The sequence below is a fragment of the Branchiostoma floridae genome, chromosome 9 (genome assembly GCF_000003815.2).
Source record: "Branchiostoma floridae strain S238N-H82 chromosome 9, Bfl_VNyyK, whole genome shotgun sequence".
Taxonomy (NCBI): Eukaryota; Metazoa; Chordata; class Leptocardii; order Amphioxiformes; family Branchiostomatidae; genus Branchiostoma; species Branchiostoma floridae.
The window spans coordinates 16,352,701-16,374,859 of NC_049987.1; the positions used below are offsets into that span (position 1 = coordinate 16,352,701).

At 50.1% G+C, this 22,159-nt stretch overlaps 5 protein-coding genes across 5 annotated transcripts; 4 read left to right on the forward strand and 1 right to left on the reverse strand.

Annotated features, from left to right (window-relative positions):
* Nucleotides 1–3,557: 3,557 nt before the first annotated feature.
* LOC118422220 lies at nt 3,558–4,292 on the forward strand. The gene has a single exon (XM_035829736.1). The coding sequence runs from the start codon at nt 3,558–3,560 to the stop codon at nt 4,290–4,292; it is 735 nt and encodes a 244-aa protein (XP_035685629.1).
* A 353-nt stretch (nt 4,293–4,645) lies between these two features.
* Nucleotides 4,646–5,827, forward strand: LOC118422221. The gene has a single exon (XM_035829737.1). The coding sequence runs from the start codon at nt 4,646–4,648 to the stop codon at nt 5,825–5,827; it is 1,182 nt and encodes a 393-aa protein (XP_035685630.1).
* Nucleotides 5,828–7,120: 1,293 nt separating this feature from the next.
* Nucleotides 7,121–8,452, forward strand: LOC118422222 (uncharacterized protein F54H12.2-like). The gene has a single exon (XM_035829738.1). It carries the CDS (start codon nt 7,121–7,123, stop codon nt 8,450–8,452), a length of 1,332 nt encoding a protein of 443 aa, XP_035685631.1.
* Nucleotides 8,453–11,395: 2,943 nt separating this feature from the next.
* On the reverse strand, nt 11,396–16,338 carry LOC118423281. The gene has a single exon (XM_035831372.1). The coding sequence runs from the start codon at nt 15,980–15,982 to the stop codon at nt 11,591–11,593; it is 4,392 nt and encodes a 1,463-aa protein (XP_035687265.1). The 5' UTR covers nt 15,983–16,338; the 3' UTR covers nt 11,396–11,590.
* Nucleotides 16,339–18,996: 2,658 nt separating this feature from the next.
* LOC118423321 (ribonucleoside-diphosphate reductase small chain-like) lies at nt 18,997–20,410 on the forward strand. The gene has a single exon (XM_035831437.1). It carries the CDS (start codon nt 19,090–19,092, stop codon nt 20,125–20,127), a length of 1,038 nt encoding a protein of 345 aa, XP_035687330.1. The 5' UTR covers nt 18,997–19,089; the 3' UTR covers nt 20,128–20,410.
* The last annotated feature ends 1,749 nt before the right edge of the window (nt 20,411–22,159 follow it).

The following is a 22,159-nucleotide window of genomic DNA, read 5'->3' on the forward strand; positions in this document are numbered from 1 at the left end:
CAACCATACCAAGTTTGCCGGGCCGGAACTTAAAGTCTAAGCTACAGTCGCGCCATTAAGTCACCCCCTACCCGGTGCCATGCCGTGACCGGCGGTGTTTAGAAGAAGGGGCTAGCGGTTGCGCCTAAACAGATCCCGTATAGTCAAGAATATCTCGAGAAGGAAGTATTCGAAAATTTTGCGGTTTGCACCTTTCGATTCCTTGCTATGCAACCTTTCCAACCATACCAAGTTTGCCGGGCCGGAACTTAAAGTCTAAGCTACAGTCGCGCCATTAAGTCACCACCTACCCGGTGCCATGCCGTGACCGGCGGTGTTTAGAAGAAGGGGCTAGCGGTTGCGCCTAAACAGAGCCCGTATAGTCAAGAATATCTCGAGAAGGAAGTATCCGAAAATTTTGCGGTTTGCACCTTTCGATTGTTTGCTATGCAACCTTTCCAACCATACCAAGTTTGCCGGGCCGGAACTTAAAGTCTAAGCTACAGTCGCGCCATTAAGTCACCCTCTACCCGGGTTCCGTGACCGGCTGTGTTTAGAAGAAGGGGCTAGCGGTTGCGCCTAAACAGATCCCGTATAGTCAAGAATATCTCGAGAAGGAAGTATTCGAAAATTTTGCGGTTTGCACCTTTCGATTCCTTGCTATGCAACCTTTCCAACCATACCAAGTTTGCCGGGCCGGAAGTTAAAGTCTAAGCTACAGTCGCGCCATTAAGTCACCCCCCAGCCGGTGCCGTGACCGGCGGTGTTTAGAAGAAGGCGCTAGCGGTTGCGCCTAAACAGATCCCGTATAGTCAAGAATATCTCAAGAAGGAAGTATCCGAATATTTTGCGGTTTGCACCTTTCGATTCCTTGCTGTGCAACTTTTCCAACCATACCAAGTTTGCCGGGCCGGAACTTAAAGTCTAAGCTACATTCGCGCCATTAAGTCACCCCCCACCCGGTGCCATGCCGTGACCGGCGGTGTTTAGAAGAAGGGGCTAGCGGTTGCGCCTAAACAGAGCCCGTATAGTCAAGAATATCTCGAGAAGGAAGTATTCGAAAATTTTGCGGTTTGCACCTTTCGATTCCATGCTATGCAACCTTTCCAACCATACCAAGTTTGCCGGGCCGGAACTTAAAGTCTAAGCTACAGTCGCGCCATTAAGTCACCCCCTACCTGGGTTCCGTGACCGGCGGTGTTTAGAAGAAGGGGCTAGCGGTTGCGCCTAAACAGAGCCCGTATAGTCAAGAATATCTCGAGAAGGAAGTATTCGAAAATTTTGCGGTTTGCACCTTTCGATTCCTTGCTATGCAACCTTTCCAACCATACCAAGTTTGCCGGGCCGGAAGTTAAAGTCTAAGCTACAGTCGCGCCATTAAGTCACGCCCCACCCGGTGCCGTGACCGGCGGTGTTTAGAAGAAGGGGCTAGCGGTTGCGCCTAAACAGAGCCCGTATAGTCAAAAATATCTCGAGAAGGAAGTATCCGAAAATTTTGCGGTTTGCACCTTTCGATTCCTTGCTATGCAACCTTTCCAACCATACCAAGTTTGCCGGGCCGGAACTTAAAGTCTAAGCTACAGTCGCGCCATTAAGTCACCCCCTACCCGGTGCCATGCCGTGACCGGCGGTGTTTAGAAGAAGGGGCTAGCGGTTGCGCCTAAACAGAGCCCGTATAGTCAAGAATAACTCGAGAAGGAAGTATCCGAAAATTTTGCGGTTTGCACCTTTCCATTGTTTGCTATGCAACCTTTCCAACCATACCAAGTTTGCCGGGCCGGAACTTAAAGTCCAAGCTACATTCGCGCCATTAAGTCACCCCCCATCCGGTGCCGTGACCGGCGGTGTTTAGAAGAAGGGGCTAGCGGTTGCGCCTAAACAGAGCCCGTATAGTCAAGAATATCTCGAGAAGGAAGTTTTCGAAAATTTTGCGGTTTGCACCTTTCGATTCCTTGCTGTGCAACCTTTCCAACCATACCAAGTTTGCCGGGCCGGAACTTAAAGTCTAAGCTACAGTCGCGCCATTAAGTCACCCCCTACCCGGTGCCATGCCGTGACCGGCGGTGTTTAGAAGAAGGGGCTAGCGGTTGCGCCTAAACAGAGCCCGTATAGTCAAGAATATCTCGAGAAGGAAGTATCCGAAAATTTTGCGGTTTGCACCTTTCGATTCCTTGCTGTGCAACCTTTCCAATCATACCATGTTTGCCGGGCCGGAACTTAAAGTCTAAGCTACAGTCGCGCCATTAAGTCACGCCCCACCCGGTGCCGTGACCGGCGGTGTTTAGAAGAAGGGGCTAGCGGTTGCGCCTAAACAGAGCCCGTATAGTCAAGAATATCTCGAGAAGGAAGTATCCGAAAATTTTGCGGTTTGCACCTTTCGATTCCTTGCTGTGCAACCTTTTCAACCATACCAAGTTTGCCGGGCCGGAGTAGTAGTATATAGTCAGCACGCTGACTATCATTATTCAGGCGGTGCAAGGTGGTGCAGGTCAAAGGTCACACGCTGACTATCATTATTCAGGCGGTGCAGGTCAAAGGTCAGATATTATTTATTCAGGCGCAGGTCAGAGGTCAGATATAATTTATTCAGGCGCAGGTCAGGGGTCAGATATAATTTATTCAGGCGCAGGTCAGGGGTCAGATATCATTTATTCAAGCGCTGGTCATGGGTCAGAGGTCACATCATTAATTCAGGTGGAGCAGGTCAGGGGTCAGATATCAAATATTCAGGCGGAGAAAGGTAACTATGACAACCGCCAAGCCCCCAAATGAACCTCCCCCTCCCCAATTATGAAAGCCATGTCCTTATTTGGCCTGATTCTCAGTCTCTAAGTCAATCAACCGGTTAAATCTACTGAGATCAGTCTTTAATGGATGCGCTGAAAGCACAAACAACAGACGTCTTTCGTCAGTTACTATATCACAAAGCCCCAGGCTTGTTTCCTGACTACAGACACCCCAATTCGGTGGCGTACGTAAAAGTGATACAATGGGTGGATATGATATCGGCGGACCAGGAATATGAAAAGATTATAGACAATTTCATGGATAACGTACCCAACGCGAGGGATGGGCTGAAAAGGGTACTCGAAAAAGTACTGCAAGAGGAACGATTACACTGGGGTCGACTCGTTACCGCAATGTCTTTCGCCGTGGACGTATGTGTCAACTCGCACGAACGGTATGAAGGAAGTACCGACGCCGAGTTAGCAACGTTGATTTGCGACTATGTGGGTAACTGGTTGTTACACCAACGTGGATGGGACGGATCGCTTGTCCGTCGGCGGCACGACAAGTACCCGTCGGTTGTACAGTGTCTCTGTTGGCTTCTCACTGCACACGTTTGCATCATCGTGACGTAAATTTTTGCACTGAACACGCCCGAACATGTTAAAACACGCCCACGAACGGTACGCTGGTTGGTCAGCGCTCGGTGTATGGCTGATTTGCATGAGATGATGAGCTGCGCGCTAATTGGTTGGGGCAGGACAAGAGGTCCTCATAAAGGCAGACCCGCCGCGAGCTAGCGCACCTACGGATCTCCGCCGCCTCGCTGACGACCAAGAACCCGACGAGCCATGGACGACTCAGTGATTTATCCGAAAGATCTCCAATATTGGAGGACACTACCCGCGTACGCCGGGCTCTCTAAACCTCCACAGGCGGACACAGCGACGCAGACATCACCCCGTCATGACGGAGCCCGGACGCCGCCAACTGGAGACGTACCAGACACTTGGCCCGCCACCAAGCCAGCACCGACCGTTAAACGACCCCCGACATCGGAGGTTATCAACGACGGAGTTGAAGCCAGGTTCTCTATTGGCGAAGACGTATTTGTTACAGTCGGCTGTTTCAAGGGGATGCCGCTAGTGAATGTGCGGAGGTTCTATCGACCTTGTCCCGAGAAAGACGTGTGGAAGCCCGGTAAACAAGGGCTGGCTCTAGCCCCAGAGCAATGGCTCGCTCTCAAACGCAACATGAGCAGCGTGTCGTCAGCGCTCCTGGCTTGCGGGTTTTCAGCCATGCACATATCCTACAAGTACAACGGGAGCACGTTCCCACCCAGCCGATTCGACCTCGGAAACCAACGATATGCCGTCGTGGAGCTGTTCAGAGGGGAAGCGGTCGTGAGTCTACGAGAGTTTTTCAGACCGAAGGCGGATCAAGGCAAACTCCTCCCGAGCAAGAAAGGGCTCAACCTATCAACGCAGCAGTGGGATGCCCTGGAGGAACAGGCAGACAAGATCGATGCCGTCCTGAAAACCGTCCTCGAGCAGAAATCGCTGACCAGCAAAGTCCTGAAAAAATAGTGAACCTGTGATTTGTCACGAAAATAAACTTCCTGTGATACAAACATGGGCAAAGATCTCATTGAAGTGCGTGTGTGTGTCATGTTATTGCTATTGTAGGTTCGTTGAATAAGCGTGTGTGTGAGAGAGAGAGAGAGGCGCATGTGCACAAAAGAGGTAGGTGTATCTGTATAAAAGGGCTAGCGTTCTAACTAAACAGTCAGTCTCAGAGTTGGAGAGGCACAAATAACACGCATGGGTTGTCTTCCCGACATCGCGTTCTTGGGCGAGCTCTTTTGTGAGATAGTGGACCGCGTTCATTGCGCGTGCATGTGTATGGGAGGCCGAATATTTATGTTCTTTCGTGGTTTGGGATGGTTTCCAAGAATCCCGGAAGGAGGAGGAGAAGGAAGGCGAGAGGGGGAAGCAAGCCCTACCCCACCAATGCTGCCGAGGAATGGCACGACGTCCTCCACAGGGTTTACTACGACCCCAGACATCCTGCAGGGTACGGTGGAGTGGGACGGCTCCATCGAGCTGTGCGAGACAAGTACGGAGTCACCCGAAAACAAGTAGAAGCGTGGTTGCGTTCTCAAGACACCCACACCTTGCACAAACCCATCAGACGACGTTTTCAAAGGAATCGAGTGATAACCGGAGGAATACACGACCAGTGGCAGGCTGATCTCGCCGATATGTCATCCCTCTCTCGGCATAATGACGGGTATCGCTATCTCCTGACCTGCATAGACGTATTTTCAAAATACGCGTGGGTCGTTCCCATCAAAGACAAGACGGGCCCCACCTTGGCGAAAGCCTTTCAAACCATCCTAGCCGAGGACGAGCAAAAGCCCAGGTGCCTGCAAACTGATCAAGGTACGGAGTTTCTCAATCGACACGTCCAGTCTCTATTGAAGAAGGAAGGGATCAAATTCTTTACGACGTTTAGTGTGGAAACCAAAGCCAGTGTGGTGGAAAGGTTCAATCGTACGCTAAAGACGAGAATGTGGAAATATTTCACTGCAAAGAACACGCACCGATACATCGACGTCCTGAGCGACCTGGTTTGGTCCTACAACCGCTCCTACCACCGCAGCATCAAAATGGCTCCCATCGAAGTGAACGAGAAGAACGAGGGGCTCGTGTGGCATACCCTGTACGGAGAAGGTGACATCTCGAAACCGCGGAAAGGGAGAAAACAATCGCCGTCGTTTAAATTTCGAGTCGGAGATTCGGTTCGAATCAGTAAATCTAAACTGCGCCTGGAAAAGGGCTATACGCCCAATTGGACCACAGAGATCTTTGTCGTCTCCGAACAAATTGCCCGCCGTCCTCCCGTTTATCGCGTAAGAGATTACGACGGAGAAGTTTTGAGAGGGACGTTTTACGAAAAGGAGTTGCAGAAAGTTACGAAACAAGACGACGACGTCTATCAAGTAGAGGACATCCTGGACACGAGAAGGCGAGGCAAAAAGAAGGAGTTCTTTGTGAAATGGAAAGGATATCCGGCCAAGTTTAATAGCTGGGTGAGAGAAGAGGACATGGTGCCCATATGATAAATACCGATGCACGCCCGCACATCGGGCATTGCTCAGACGTACCTCGCCATGGCCAATTCGTTTTACGTCACTCTCCCCAGCGACGGAAGTATGGACGTCTTTCAAGAAAACACGGTCACGAATTATCGGACCAAACTGGCTCAGCCCGTAGAACTGTCGGGAGAGTGGGAGGTGGGTCTCGTTGAGATACAATATCCTCACAGCTGGCTGAACGTTCGGGAAGGCGAAAACACGTTGGTGTATTACATGGTGGACGAAAAAGATGAAGGGAGTGGTCGGGAATACGAGATCGTCAAAATCTCCGCGGGGCACTACAAGGACGTTTTGCATCTCTTGAAAAGCCTCAACGAAGCCGCTTCCATACGTTACCCTAGCCTCTTCAAGCAACACGACATGTTTGCTTATGACAGCATCACGAAAAGAGTGACCATGGTCCTGCCTCCCATGGCGCAAAATTCGACGACAATGAAGACTTATCTGACGGGGTCATTGGCCGAAAAACTGGGATGGGGAGTAAAAGGTGCCATATACGGTAGCTGGGTACAGGCACCACGTCCAGCCGACCCTAACCTGGGCTTTCACTCCTTGTACGTGTACGGGGATGTCGTGCAGCATCGTCCGGTGGGCGGACAGAAGGTCCCTCTGCTGAGAATCGTCAAAATCGAGGGACAAGACGGGGACATCGTCGATCACCCTATCCCCACGCCTCACTACATACCACTAGCCAGGAAACGATTCGAGACGATTGAAATCGATATAAGGAACGACCTCGGCGAACCCGTGCCATTTGTGCAAGGGCGAGTGATCGTAACACTTCACTTCAGACAGAGGCGGTCTTCCTACTTTTCCTAGATATGACGGGACAGCGAGGAGGACAGTTGCCGGTGTATTACGGACGGTCTATGCAGCGTGGTTACGGGTTGGGAGGGATCTTTCGCGGTTTGCTCAGATCCGCCGTACCCCTACTGAAACGAGGGGCCCAAAATGTGGGAAGACAGGCTCTAAGGAGCGGTATGGATTTAGCTCATGATGTCTTGAATGGTCAAGGGGTCAAACGAGCTGCCAAACGTAGAGCCGGCGAGTTTGGACAACGTCTGATGTCTGGGCAGAAAAGAGCCAGGGTGCGTGCACCGCCTGCACCGGTGGGGCAAAACAAAGGACGAGGGGCGGGCAGAGGAAAGAAGCCATTAAAACGTGGAACGAGACCTCGTGCAGTCAGTCGCAAGAGAGTCGGTGCACAGCGCGGACGTACCTCTCCCGATATCTTCAACTAGTCAAGATCTAAACGTCATGGCCCACATTCATCCCCTGTCGTGTTCCTGCACCAAATCAGAATTGGATCTGTTTGAGGTACCGCCAACTCAGACGACCATAACGGACGGTAGATGGGTAGAGTATCATCCGGTGGCCAGTCTCGCCGAGTCTTCCCCGATAGAATTTGACATTCCTGGAGCGGGGGAGGAATTTACGGACCTTTCCCAGACGAAATTGTACGTGAAAGCCAAGATCGTTCTCCCTAACGGCAACGACCTGCCGGACAACGCCAAGGTAGGCCCGGTAAACCTGTTTCTTCAATCGCTCTTCTCGCAAGTCACAGTCACGGTCGCTGGCAAGGACATAACGGATTCCACTAATTGCTATCCATATCGTGCTTACCTGGAGACGCTGCTAAACTATGGGTCTGAAGCAAAGCAATCGCAGCTGACATCCGAACTTTTCTATCAAGACACGCCGGGACGACTTCACTTGGTCGACCCCTACCCAACAGATCAGGGCGCAGTGGCGAACGAAGGATTGGTGAAGCGTGCCAACATGACCCGCAACAGTCGCGAAGTGGACCTCATAGGACCCCTACACGTCGATCTGTTTCATCAAGATCGCTTTTTGCTCAGCAAAGTCGACGTTAAAATCAAGCTGCACCGATCGAAACATCAATTCTGTCTGATGTCGCCTGGGGATCAGTTCAAAATTGTCATCACGGAGGCTGCCGTCTTTCTGAGAAAGGTCAACCTGTTACCCACCTATCAGCTGTCCATCGAAAGTCAACTCAACAAGCAGACGGCCAAGTATGCCCTTAAGAGAGTTCAGTTAAAACCTTTTACAATTCCCCGTGGTAACCATTCAGTGTCGAGCGACAATCTGTTCCTGGGACAGGTCCCCAAACGCGTGGCGATCGCTCTGGTGGACAACGCAGCCTTCCAGGGGTCGTTCGGTACCAACCCCTTTAACTTTCAACACTTTAACTTGAACTACATCAGTCTCTGCGTCAATGGGCAGGAGGTGCCTCACAAAGCGCTGACACCCAACTTTGCCGAGGGACAGTTCGTCAGATCGTACATGAACTTGTTTGGAACGACAGGCAAGCAAGGGCAAGACAGCGGGAACCAGATCGCGAGAAGTGACTACGACAAGGGCTTCACGGTGTGGTGTTACGACCTAAGTCCTGACCTCTGCGGCCTCGGTGGGGACCATTTTAACATAATCAGACAGGGAAACCTTCGCCTGGAGCTGCATTTTGCACAGGCTTTAGATCAAACAGTGGTGGCGGTGGTCCTCGCTGAATTCGACAATCTCCTGGAGATTGACAGGCAGAGAAACATCAGCTTTGACTACAGCAACTAGAGATGGACACGAGACAGATGTACGCCGTCTTACGGAGCGACAAGAACACGGCACCTCACCTCCGCGGAGTCTTTGCTTCAGATCGGCTTCCGAGGCATGTACGGGTCTATCCGAGCGCTTACGTCGTTAATACTGACCCAAGCAATAAGCCCGGGCAGCATTGGCTGGCCATCTATTTTGACGAGGAAGGACGGGGCGAATTCTTTGATTCTTATGGCCGTGCCCCTAGTCTGTATCCCCGCCCTATATTAAGATTTTTGCGGGGAAATACGCGCCTTCCGTGGATTCGTAACCAGCGCCAGATACAAGCTAGACTGTCTACCACTTGTGGGCATCACTGCCTGTTCTACCTCTTGCACAGATGCAGAAATATTCCAATGACTAGCATAGTCGATATGTTTAGCAGTGACTTAGAACTGAACGATGTATCCGTAGCGGAGTTTATAGAGCGGCATTTTGATATAGATGCTCCCGTGGTCGACATTGAGCTTGTCATGCGACAGATAGCGAGAACCCTTGAAGACTTTGATCGAGCGTTAAACGACTAACGTATGCATGGTTAACCGTATACCATATGATATAGCTTTTAGAGTGTAGTATTGACTGTAGAAGGTTGTTATGAATAAATATCATGAAAACGTATATCGGTCATAACGTGTTCTCTTTTTCCGCACACACAATCGCACACACAATCATACACATACACTCGCAGAAACAAATAAATGTAAACACAGTCTACATCTAGGCCCGTGTCCGCATCACGGGAAACTTTAATTGTGAACGCTCACACACAATCGCACACACAATCACACACACAATCACACACATACACTCGCAGAAACGAATAAATGTAAACCCAGTCTATATCTAGGCCCGTGTCCGCATCACGGGAAACTTTAATTGTGAACGCTCACACACAATCGTACACATACACTCACAGAAACAAATAAACGGAAAACCATTCTATATCTAAGCCCGTGTCCGCATCACGGGAAACTTTAATTGTGAACGCTCACACACAATCGCACACACAATCATACACACAATCATACACATACACTCGCAGAAACAAATAAATGGAAACGCATTCTATATCTAGACCCGTGTCTGAATCACGGGAAACTTTATTTGTTAACGCTGTTAAGTCCACGACATTTCAGAGAAGCTCCGTTTGGTAGACGGAGTAGTGCCTGCACTGCCAACTTTCCGCTTCTTCCCTGGGAGCCTTTGAGCGACAACACGACGTCGCTTGGGTTGGGGTGTTGGGATGACGTCTTCGCTCTCTCCGTCAGAAAGATCTTCACCACGGGCGGTGCGGCTCTTGTGACGTTGGATCACGGATAGCCGGGTCGGGTGCCTGATAGCGGCTTCCGGCGCATTGATGCGTGCCAGTCCCCTGGCAAAAGATTGCCAGCCGGTGGGATTGAACCCTTGTCTCTTTTGCATCGCGTCTCTAATCAAGTCGGACACATTTGAACCTGGGACCACTTGTTTGTTGTAGAGCAACTGTCCCTGATCGTTATAACCGATGATGTCTCCGCCTTTGTGTTTGATGACGTTGAGCATCTGTCGTGCGCGAGCTTTCATGGTCTTGGGAAAGGCCTCCAGTATGCTCTGGTCTTCTTTACCACTGGATGCGGGGGAGCTGGGAGACTTTCCATCCGTGTTGCTGTCTGTGGTAGCGGTGTTGGTGACGGTAGTAGGTGAGGACAACACCCTCACCGTGACTGGCTCTGTGTGACGCTTATCTCTGTACGTCAGATAACGCTGCAAGAGTTGTTGGTACAAGGTAGCTTTCTCGTCGTCCGGAAGATCGGGCCGTTCCATCACCGACTTCATTTCCTCGTCCAAGGTAACGGCGGTCTTGACCAGGGGAGACGTCTGTTCTTGTTGCTTAGCCTGAATCGTTGAGAGTAATTCTTGCGGCACGAGTGCCATCTTTCTGCTATGTTCCATGACGACAGAGCGACGTTACTTCCGTCCACCTCCAAATAAGGAGCTAATTGCAGAAATAATAGGACTGAGTAGAAGAGACAGGAACCCACCCTTCTGGATCAACGTCTGCCTTTTCTTGGTCAGGGGAACCTTCTTATCGCCAAGCTGACGCAGAGTAGCTTTGTGCCGAGCCAGACCTTTCTTCTGGGCAGGTGTGAGACGAACGTTGCCCTTCAAGACGTTGTGCGTGCAGTCACAAATCGATTTCAAGAGATCGTTAGGGGCGGACGACAGGATGGCTTTTCGCAATTTCGGGTTGGCCTTGCTCAACACCCGGAGACAATCGGCGTGACGATGTAACCTCTTCGACATCTTCGGCAAAATGAGACCGCGGTGTGGACGAACGGAACGTTTTATCACTTTCTCAGGTACACTTGGGGTTGTGGCGTCAGCATGTTGGTTCTCACGCGCAGGTCCTGGGGCGTTTCGGGATGGAGGTCAAGGAAGAGATGTCCGTACGTCGTCTTATTCACGGCGTCCTCGTAACACTCTCGAAGAAATTTACTGTGTCCCGGGTACATTTGCCGAGCTAACGTGGTGATCATGCTTTGATCCCTTGGCGATTTGAACAGGACGATGTAACTGGAGTTTAGAGAAATGGTTCTCAGGCCTTGAAAGAACAAATTCTGAACGAGAAAAATCACCGACAAGTCACGATGACGGCTGGCTCGGGTAAACAATTTCGTAACCCGTTGATCCGTGTCCTTGGCCGACTCAATCATGAGATCATCAATCACGAGCGCGTTTCGGCATGACGGCTTAATGACGTCATTCCAATTGTTGGGAAGGCCTTCTACGAATTGAACTTTTGAACCAAGTTTCGAAGTCAGCTCGCGGTGCAGCTTGTCCTGAAACTCCGAATAACACCACACCACGTGTTGAAAGGGACCGGGATCAATCCAACTGGCTCCCGTCGTCAGTAGTTTTTGAGCAAAAAAAGATTTCCCAGACCCAGAACAGCCCGCTAGAACCATCCGACATGGATGGTGTATTCTCGCATCCATACCCGCAAATGACGTCAACTCTGCCCAGCAGCACTATTTATCTATCTACTACAGAGGCGAGTCATGGCAGCAGCATGTCATCATCACACGATTGATTTACAATATACATCTATGCGCAATATATGACACAATAGCCGCTCTAAATATCGAGAGGGAGAGTGGTGACCCGGTCATTCTTTACCTTTCGTTTAGGATAAAAGTACGAAAAGGCATCACGGGTTTGCGTGTACGTGTGTATTTCGTTGTCGTGCACGCGAAACCCTTTGTTGATGCCCTGCCCGCTTTTCTTGGTCTGCAAGACGTTCAGGTACTTGAGGTGGTTGATGACGTTACACCGTTTGCTCACCCCTTTGCAACTGAACTTGTCCTCATTCGCTTCATCTCCGCCGAAACAGTAATACGTTTTACTGCACAGGCCGACTATACCGCTCCCGGACCATTCTTCCTTGAACAACCCGGGAGTGCGCTTGTCGTAAGCCGCGTTCTGTTTGGTGTCTGTCCGGGGGAACCAGTCAGATTTCTCGCGGTTGTACGACTCCCGCATGTCCGGTTTGATCACGTCCTCCAGCTTGTCCGCCGAGATGGCGATATAAGCAGAGTCCGTGTCCATTTCACAGTACTGGAAATCGGACACGTCCACGAACTTTAACATGAAGTCGTAGTAAAAGGCAAGCATACGTAATTTGGCATATTGGTATACGAAGAAGCCAATTTGCATGGGAAGGTTAAACTTGATGGTGCGCTTCGCCGACTCAATTTCAAAGAAATTGTCGTCGTTGACCACGATCAGATGCCGAAACCGCGAAGTGTTGATCTTTCGAGTGGCGGTCACGACGTCTTGGCAATACTCGACGTCTGTTTGTTTTTCTTTGTTGGTGACCGTCTTGCCGTAGCCAGAATTACCGATCAGCTTCATGGTGTCGGCGATGATCTTCTTGGTTTTGTCCTCGTCACCTTTACGTCTCGCATCGCTAACGGCATCTCCGAAAGCTTTAAAACTGGGTTTGGGTCTGTACTCCATCACCTGGTAGATGCGAGTGACCTTCAAGCCGTGGTCGAGATACCAGTTGAGCAAGGGCGAAGCCAAGAGGATCTTTTGACCGAACATACTACCGATGAGCGATCGCCTGGGTTTGGACATAATGCGATGCTTCTCGGCGTACTCCTTCATGTGCTCGCCAATGTCGTCGATGGAGATCTCGACGTTCTTAAATATCGGAGGCATTTCGGCGAAGCGCGACTTGAGATCCGCGGGGACCTCGATGTCGCATTCCACCGCTCCAAACAACTCCTTCGAGCGAACAGCCTGGAGGACGCGTTCACCGGTCATGTCGGGAAGATGTTCGGTGGGAGTCTTGCGGCCTTCCAAGAAAGACGCCAATCGGACGTCGGCTCTTACCAAGTTTCTCCACTGACACTCCCTCATCTCGATGACCGTATACCCACACACCCGCAGGTACTCGGTAATTTGGGCCGTTTCCGCCCGCAAAGTCGCGAAAGACTTGCCGCGACGATCGTTGAAGAATTGGCCTTTGGTCAAGGGACAGCGGTGACCGTGCCAATAGCAACCGTGAAACTGAAAGATTTCCCCGGTGTCGGAACAGAAACCGTCCACCGGAATTCGACGTGAACCGATGCGCTTCTCTGTGCTATTGAATTTGTGGCGAATGACGAGGTTCCGCTCTTGGGCCAGCCAGTCTAACCAGTCGACGGCCATTCGTCCCCACTGAGGTGTAGAATATTCTCTTTCGAACCCCGTGTCTTCCCGCCGCCGAATGTAATGGCCGGAGGGCATGTCCTGCATCAGGGCCCACAAATATAACGCATTCGCGTCGTAGCCAATGACCTTTTGACAAGGTTTCGGTTCCCTGCCCGACAATGTCATCTCGTCGGCCCTGATGTAGGTCTTGCCCTTCTCGTGGTACCTATGAAAGATGATGCTGGGTCCCCCCACTATGTTGTCTTTATACAATCTGTACACCTCCTCATTGTCTGGAAGAGTAAAGTAAGTATCGTGCGGCAGGTTCATGAAGAGGTACTTAAGTGTCAGACCCGGGACGCTAATACCGTCCTTAAACATGTCTATACCCTTGTCCTGGTAGAACTCTGTCATCTTCTGCACGGCTTCCACCATGGGGCTAACGTCCTTGTTGTTGTACCATATTAGAAAGTCCCTCATCGTCGTCATGCCCTGCTCTTCCCACACCCGCTGACAGTACAGATAATCCTCCTCCGAGATGTCGGACTGTCGCAGGTTGCTATGGAAGGCGGCTCGTGGTGGTAGCTGCGTGTCATCTAACTTGTCCAAGCTGTCCATCCATTCGTACGGGAAGAATCCCTTGGTCTCCTGGCATCCGTACGCCTTCAGCAGGATAGAGTAGGAGAAGCCCGGAGCCACATAATTGATGAGATCCAGGAATTTCAGGTCGTCCGTTTCAATGGACATGTACGTGTTGTTCTTCTTGATGGGTCGGAGTTTGCTGGTCGATCGCAACAGCAGCGGGAGGAACACTTTTTTGATGGCGTTCAGGTCATACTTCCCGCCGTTGAAACTAAGGACCACCAGCTGACTCATGTACTTGCTCAGTTCCTCCATCATTTTTGTCATGTAATGTTCTTTCATGCGCTTTTCTTTTCGCTTTACCTTGTCTTGCGGGGATTCTCCTTCTGTTTCCTCTTCTTCTTCTTCCTCTTTTTCCAAATCCCTTTGCCGAATTTCTCCCATCTTGAGCGACACCGAGAGGAACTTTTCCGACAGAAGGGAGTACGCTTTACGACTGATTTGCTGCAGGAAATTCAACAAGTCTTCAGCCACTTTTGTCGGGTCGCCTTCGGACACGAAACATTCTGGGTCGGTGTATTCAGGGACGTTTGAGCAGACGCTCACGCTCAATAGTTCGTGCGCCGCCTCCCACGTCATCTTGTCCGTCTTTTGATCAGTCAGTGGTTTTAGAAGACATTCTATATCGAAGCAGGCGCGGTAGGGATAGTAACGATCTTCTTCGGGGACGACGATCCCTTCGTCCTGCAGCTTTTCAAAGATGGTCTGCGGTAGATGGTAGGCGCCCCCCGGATACACCTTGGTCACCTTACCGTCGCACGTGCGAATGTGGGCTTCGCAATTGCCGCGGCGCGTCCACCTCTTTCCGCATTGCGGACACGCGTACGACTTGGCGTAAGTCTTAAAATCTTTAATGTAACTGTAATGTTGCTCGCAGAGATTCAGGTACATCGTGTTGTTGTGCGTAGACAGGGGACGTCTCACCAACTCCGCAAAGAAATCGTCATCTTCGGCGTCTTCATCGCGATTGGGCTGTAGAGCATAGACGTACACGTCGACCTCAAACAATTTCTCTATGTCCTCCAGGTGCTTGAGGGACACGCCTTTGAACTGCCTGGGCGTCTTACCCACCCACGTCAGGTACTCGTTGAAGAGGCTCTTGGTCGTCCTTTCCAGTTTGGTGCGATCGCATTGCCGATGGAGTGCCAGGCACCGGAAAAAGCAGAGCTTGTCCGTGTACGGGCCGTGCGGTCCGCTAAGTAGGGCGATGATGGACCTGCTGTTCCTGATGTAGTCTGTCAGCGTCCCGGCGGCACCGATCGGGTGGTCCTTGATTTTGTTCACGTAAAACATGACGTTCACCATCTTCTGAAGGACGGACTTACTGTTGGGGCGCTCCTGTCGCGCCTTCTCCATGTGATCGACCTCTTCGATCTTGTCCAGGAACCGTCGGATACCATCCTCGTTTTCCACTTGGACAGGTTCTGGTAAAAAGCCGTTATTATTTTCACATGGGTAAAAATATCGCAGTGCCCCCGTTTCCCCGTCCTGGAGGATGAACCCGAACGATAGGTTGATCTTAAAGACGGTTTGCTGGTCGCCAAAGATGGCCCATACGTTGTCGGCCAGATCGCTAGGATTTTCGGACTCCAGTCGAAAGTTGTACGTGTCCTGGATGTTTTGTCCCCGCTTGAACTGCGTCCTGATCATAGACCATTTCTGCCGGTACAGATTCTGAACGGCCCCGTCTTCGTGCTGGGGAATCAGCTCTTCCGATACGTCCTCCGGATCTTCCTCAAAAGGAAATGCGTCGTCGTCTCCTGCGGGTTGGATGTGGCGTCGTTTCGCTTTGGGCCCGGCCCCGTCTGCGGAGGAAACCCTTTTCCGTGGACGGGAGGTAGACGCCACGGGGTGTGCAGCTTCTCGGTGCGCCTGCAGGGCATGGGCCGTGTCAAACGCCACGTTACACGGCCGGCACCAGAACGTGGGGGCCGGCTTGGGTTTATCGTGCAGCCGCCGATGTTGCAGTAGGTTATCCCGTCTAGGAAACTTTTTGCCGCAAAAATCGCACTCGTGCGTGGGTGCGGTCGGGTCGTGCTGCTTTTGATGACGCCTAAAACTGTCGAGACGGTTATAGGTTTTGTCGCAGATCTCGCAGAGGTAGGTCGTGGTGTCGTGCGACTTTTGGTGACGGGTGAGACTTCGTTTTTGGGCAAAGGTTTTTCCGCATGTATCACAAGTAAACGCCATGACTAGTAGACTGTACTCTTGATCATTGGTGGGTTCTGAAAGAACATACAAATCTTTGTTTGAAAAGCTGAATTTGTACAATACTCCAGTGCTTCTGTTAGCGACGACCGCACACTCATCAGTATTCCATGACAAACAAAGAAAGGGCTTCTATTGTATCGGTGCTCTTTTGTAAACGAACAACCGTTGTTGTCGGTGGGTAATACTTGTTTTGGTAGCGGAGAAGTTTTTCCACTTACCGAAAGAAAGAGACGATCCGTCTGTAGCGGTACTGCGGTCATTCAAGTAGGTGCCACGACAGAATCGGAGCACAGTTCAGGGTGACCCCAGGCTGGTAACTACCGCCCGGTACCTCGGCCGTGGCCTTTTTATGATGAAAAATCCAAATAAGGGTATGTCCGTTCACGTAGAGCAGATGGTCATTTGCATAACAAAACGGGCCACTTCCGCCCACATCCAGTCGGCGAGGCGGAACGAAGCCGGCAGGCAGGACAACTTGCTTGGGCGACGACTCCGTCTATTGTCTCCTGGCGGCGAATAACAATGGGCCATCTGGCGTTCTTCAGCAGCAGGGTCAACTTTGGGCTAGAGGCCAATTTGCATTTCAAAACGGGCCCACTTCAGCCCACGTAACGTTTGGCCAAGAACCCTGTTCAGCTTGTTAATAAAGGTTTTTCGTTTTCTTCTTACCTCCTCGATTCCCAGGAGTTAGGGCTGGCCATGTATGTCCGATAACGTTGTGTCCGGCCAGCGCTTAATTCACAGTTGTCTTGTCGGCTCAGCACGCGTGTGGTGGTAACTGTATTTGTCCGCACGGCCCTCTCCAAGCGGCAGAGTTGGTTCTGTTCCCAGCCGTGTGTACACCAAGCAGGGGCGACGACTCCAGAGGCCAATTTGCATTTGAAAACGGGCCCACTTCAGCCCACGTAATGTTTGGCCAAGAACCCTGTTCAAATTGTTAATAAAGTTTTTTTTCGTTTCCTTCTTGCCTCCTCCGTTCCTATGAGTTAGGGCTGGCCATGTATGTACGTACAACGCAGTGTCCAGACAGCACCGTTCTCTGTTGTCTTGTAGCTGCTCAGAACGTGTGGGACGCTCACTGTACGGCCTGACTCCGCACGGGCCTGACTCCAAGTGGCAGAATTGCTTCTGTTCCAAGCCATGTGCACACAAAGCCGCGGTGACCAATCCGTCTATTGTTTGCTGGCAGCAAGGAGGTTGAAAGAGGGAAAGGAGTCGGCTCATAATTAGCACCTTGCCGCGGCCTTTGTTTTGCCCTGTTAAACCCTGCTGTGTCCCATTGTTCAGGGTGGCCGGCGGCAGTCCTTTGTAACCATGTTTGACTCCCCATAAAAGCCGCATAATGAGCCAGTCATGACGTCAGGGCAGCGGCAGGGACCGAGGCCGGCCCGATTAGAAGTCGAAGCCCCTTCGGTTTCCGACAATTTCCTTATTTGGATTGCGCAGTAGAGCTGCGCAGAAATCGGCATTCGAAAGAAAACAACATGGCGATCATGGCGATAGTTTGTTTTCCTTTCTACGACGAACATGGGTTTGTTTACAGCCATTTCTTTGGACTTATGTCATTTTTTTGGCCTTAGAAATATGGAGAAATATGTATAGATTTATGTTCTTATTACAAACATATAGCACTTTTCCAAAATAAACTTGAGGTTTTTACGTATTATACAGGTCTTTGTCGTTCCATTCATGTATTTTTTGGCGGTGGGCACTTACGATTTTTCCTGGGGTCTTAGCCTTCTTTTTCTGTATCAAAGTTGAGCTTGATAAGGTCTCCATGGATGGTCTGGTGCAAAGGGTGAAGTTGGGGCATCAAATAAATCTCCTTGCGAGGCGAATTTTGAGAGGCTAGTTTTCTCGACAAGCTGGACAACATGCCTCTAGATAAATTCTTATTTTTGAATTATTTTCAAGAAAGAGTTAATAATTTTTCTCGGATGTTTTTATCACAGACTTTATCATGATTCCTTCCATCTCATTTAGCCAGCCACCGTATTCGTAGGCTTGAAAACATAATGCAACAGTCCCGCTTGTTTGACTGCAAGTTTCAAGCCTGTCGTGCGTCGGAGATCCTCCGTCTTGGGGCTTGCTTGATTTCCGTGCTATCGGCATCTTTATAATATAATAATAAAGCAAAGAGCGTTGTTGCTGTTCTTCTATCTACAACTCTCAACTTTTGAAAATCTTCCCCAAAGTTACTCTATTGTTCTTGTTGCCCGGCCATCATTCATGCTGTTGTCATTTATAATAGAGTGAACAATGAAAACAATGCCGATAGTCGGCTGGGTGTATGTAAATCAAGACCAATTCGCACCCCAATGTTAATGTTTTTTTCACAAGTGAGTCGAAGATGGTTGAAAAGGGACAAATTATGAGCCGACTCCTTTCCCTCTTTCAACCTCCTTGCTGGCAGCGAAGAACAATGGGCCATCTGGCGTTCCTCAGCGCGGCCACCAAGGGCCGGGCCAGCGAGGTCAACTAGGGGCCAGAGGCCGATTTGCATTTGAAAACGGGCGCACTTTAGCCCACGTAACGTTTGGCCAAGAACCCTTTTCAAGTTGTTGATAAAGGTTTTGCGTTTCTTCCTTACCTCCTCGGTTCCAAAAAGTTAGGGCTGACCATGTATGTACGGCAAACGCAGTGTCCGGCCAGCGCTTACTGATAAAAGCTCCTTAATTGGTACAACATGCAGGGTGGTCACTGTATTTCTCTGTACGACCTCTCCTTGAAGGTTACCGTTAGGTCTGTCCAAGCCAGCCGTGTGTCTATTGTTTCCTACCCACACAAGAACAATGGGGCCATCTGGCGTTGTTCAGCGGCGACAGCGCGGGCAACTAGGTTCCGCGGCCAGCGGGGAACAATAGGACGGGTTGTCATAGTTACCTTGGTGGGTCAAAAGTTCAGCCTGACCTCTGTTTCACCCCGACTTGAGCTAAGGAATTACATATCCCCTAAACTCCGTATATCTGGACCAATCAGAGTACCGACTCGTCTGATGCAAATGTAAATATGCAAATATATGGTGACAGACAAGATAAAAGGTCTTCCTCTCGAACGTTTCGTTCTGCTAACAGAACCGCCGCAAGATGCTTCCAGCGCAGCCACCGAAGTCTAACCAGCTGTCCGTACTTAAGGTCTCTGTAGACCGAGAGAAGCAGTGTGAGCCCCTACTGCGTGAAAACTCCAGACGCTTCGTCATTTTTCCCATCCAGTACCACGACATCTGGCGCATGTACAAGAAGGCCGTAGCATCATTCTGGACAACGGAGGAAGTTGACATCTCTAAGGACTTAGAGCATTGGGAGAGTCTGAATGACAACGAAAAACACTTCATCAAACACGTCCTGGCATTCTTTGCAGCTAGTGACGGTATCGTGAATGAAAATCTGGTTGAGAGATTCACCAAAGAGGTGCAGGTGCCTGAGGTGAGGTGCTTCTATGGCTTCCAGATTGCCATTGAGAACATCCATTCTGAAATGTACAGCCTCTTAATCGACACCTACGTGAAGGATCCGCATGAAAGAGAGCATCTGTTCAGTGCCATTGAGACCATACCTTGTGTAAAGAAGAAGGCTGACTGGGCTCTAAAGTGGACCGGAGACGAGAAAAGCACTTTTGGGGATCGTGTGGTTGCGTTTGCCGCTGTGGAAGGGATATTTTTCTCCGGGGCCTTCGCAGCAATTTTCTGGTTAAGGAAAAGAGGACTTATGCCGGGGCTGACTTTCTCTAATGAGCTGATCAGTAGAGACGAGGGTCTACACGCCGACTTTGCCTGTCTTATGGTCAGCTATCTGATCAATAAGCCTAGTGAGGAGCGCATTCACCAGATTATTGACGATGCTGTTAAGATTGAGCAAGAGTTCCTGACGGAAGCTCTTCCCGTGAGGCTGATTGGGATGAATCAAGACCTGATGAAACAGTACATCGAGTTTGTCGCGGATAGGCTGCTGGGCGAACTCATGTGCAGTAAGCTTTACAACAGCGAGAACCCCTTTGACTTCATGGAGAACATTTCTCTGGAGGGAAAGACCAACTTCTTTGAGAAAAAGGTGGGAGAGTACCAGAAGATGGGGGTTATGTCCTCCTCTGAACAGCAGAAGTTCACGCTGGATGCTGACTTTTGAAAGTACAGAATAAAAGAACGGAAAAAATCAAACGGTCATTGTCATCTTTATCTTATACGATAGAGACTTAGAACCAGGCCAAATAAGGACATGTCTTTTACAAATGGGGAGGGGGAGGTTCATTTGGGGGCGTGGCGGTTGTCATAGTTACCTTTCTCCGCCTGAATATTTGATATCTGACCCCTGACCTGCTCCACCTGAATTAATGATATGTGACCTCTGACCCATGACCAGCGCTTGAATAAATGATATCTGACCCCTGACCTGCGCCTGAATAAATTATATCTGACCCCTGACCTGCGCCTGAATAAATTATATCTGACCTCTGACCTGCGCCTGAATAAATAATATCTGACCTTTGACCTGCACCGCCTGAATAATGATAGTCAGCGTGTGACCTTTGACCTGCACCACCTTGCACCGCCTGAATAATGATAGTCAGCGTGCTGACTATATACTACTGGCCGGAACTTAAAGTCTAAGCTACAGTCGCGCCATTAAGTCACCACCTACCCGGTGCCATGCCGTGACCGGCGGTGTTTAGAAGAAGGGGCTAGCGGTTGCGCCTAAACAGAGCCCGTATAGTCAAGAATATCTCGAGAAGGAAGTATCCGAAAATTTTGCGGTTTGCACCTTTCGATTGTTTGCTATGCAACCTTTCCAACCATACCAAGTTTGCCGGGCCGGAAGTTAAAGTCTAAGCTACAGTCGCGCCATTAAGTCACGCCCCACCCGGTGCCGTGACCGGCGGTGTTTAGAAGAAGGGGCTAGCGGTTGCGCCTAAACAGAGCCCGTATAGTCAAAAATATCTCGAGAAGGAAGTATCCGAAAATTTTGCGGTTTGCACCTTTCGATTCCTTGCTATGCAACCTTTCCAACCATACCAAGTTTACCGGGCCGGAACTTAAAGTCTAAGCTACAGTCGCGCCATTAAGTCACCCCCTACCCGGTGCCATGCCGTGACCGGCGGTGTTTAGAAGAAGGGGCTAGCGGTTGCGCCTAAACAGAGCCCGTATAGTCAAGAATATCTCGAGAAGGAAGTATCCGAAAATTTTGCGGTTTGCACCTTTCGATTGTTTGCTATGCAACCTTTCCAACCATACCAAGTTTGCCGGGCCGGAACTTAAAGTCTAAGCTACAGTCGCGCCATTAAGTCACCCCCCATCCGGTGCCGTGACCGGCGGTGTTTAGAAGAAGGGGCTAGCGGTTGCGCCTAAACAGAGCCCGTATAGTCAAGAATATCTCGAGAAGGAAGTATTCGAAAATTTTGCGGTTTGCACCTGTCGATTCCTTGCTGTGCAACCTTTCCAACCATACAAAGTTTGCCGGGCCGGAACTTAAAGTCTAAGCTACAGTCGCGCCATTAAGTCACCCCCTACCCGGTGCCATGTCGTGACCGGCGGTGTTTAGAAGAAGGGGCTAGCGGTTGCGCCTAAACAGAGCCCGTATAGTCAAGAATATCTCGAGAAGGAAGTATCCGAAAATTTTGCGGTTTGCACCTTTCGATTCCTTGCTATGCAACCTTTTTAACAATACATACTTTTCTACATACGAATGAAGGCTCACCTGGGGGATAACCGATAACCGTTAAGCGAACCCTTCGGTAACCGCAAAAAAGCGACCCCTTACGATCGGACTTCCGAAATTTCAAACATAATGTGCGTTACTTTCAACACTTGAATATCATAGTAAAACCCGTGGGCAAAAGGTAAAAAGTGATTTGAGTACCCTAAATTACTTTGTAACTTTTCTACATACGAATGAAAGCTCACCTGGGGGATAACCGCTAACCGCTAAGCGAACCCTTCGGTAACCGCAAAAAAGCGACCCCTTACGATCGGACTTCCGAAATTTCAAACAAAATGTGCGTTACTTTCAACACTTGAGTATCATAGTAAAACCCGTGGGCAAAATGTAAAAAGTGATTTGAGTACCCAGAATTACTTTGTAACTTTTCTACATACGAATGAAGGCTCACCTGGGGGATAACCGCTAACCGCTAAGCGAACCCTTCGGAACCGAAAAAAGCGCC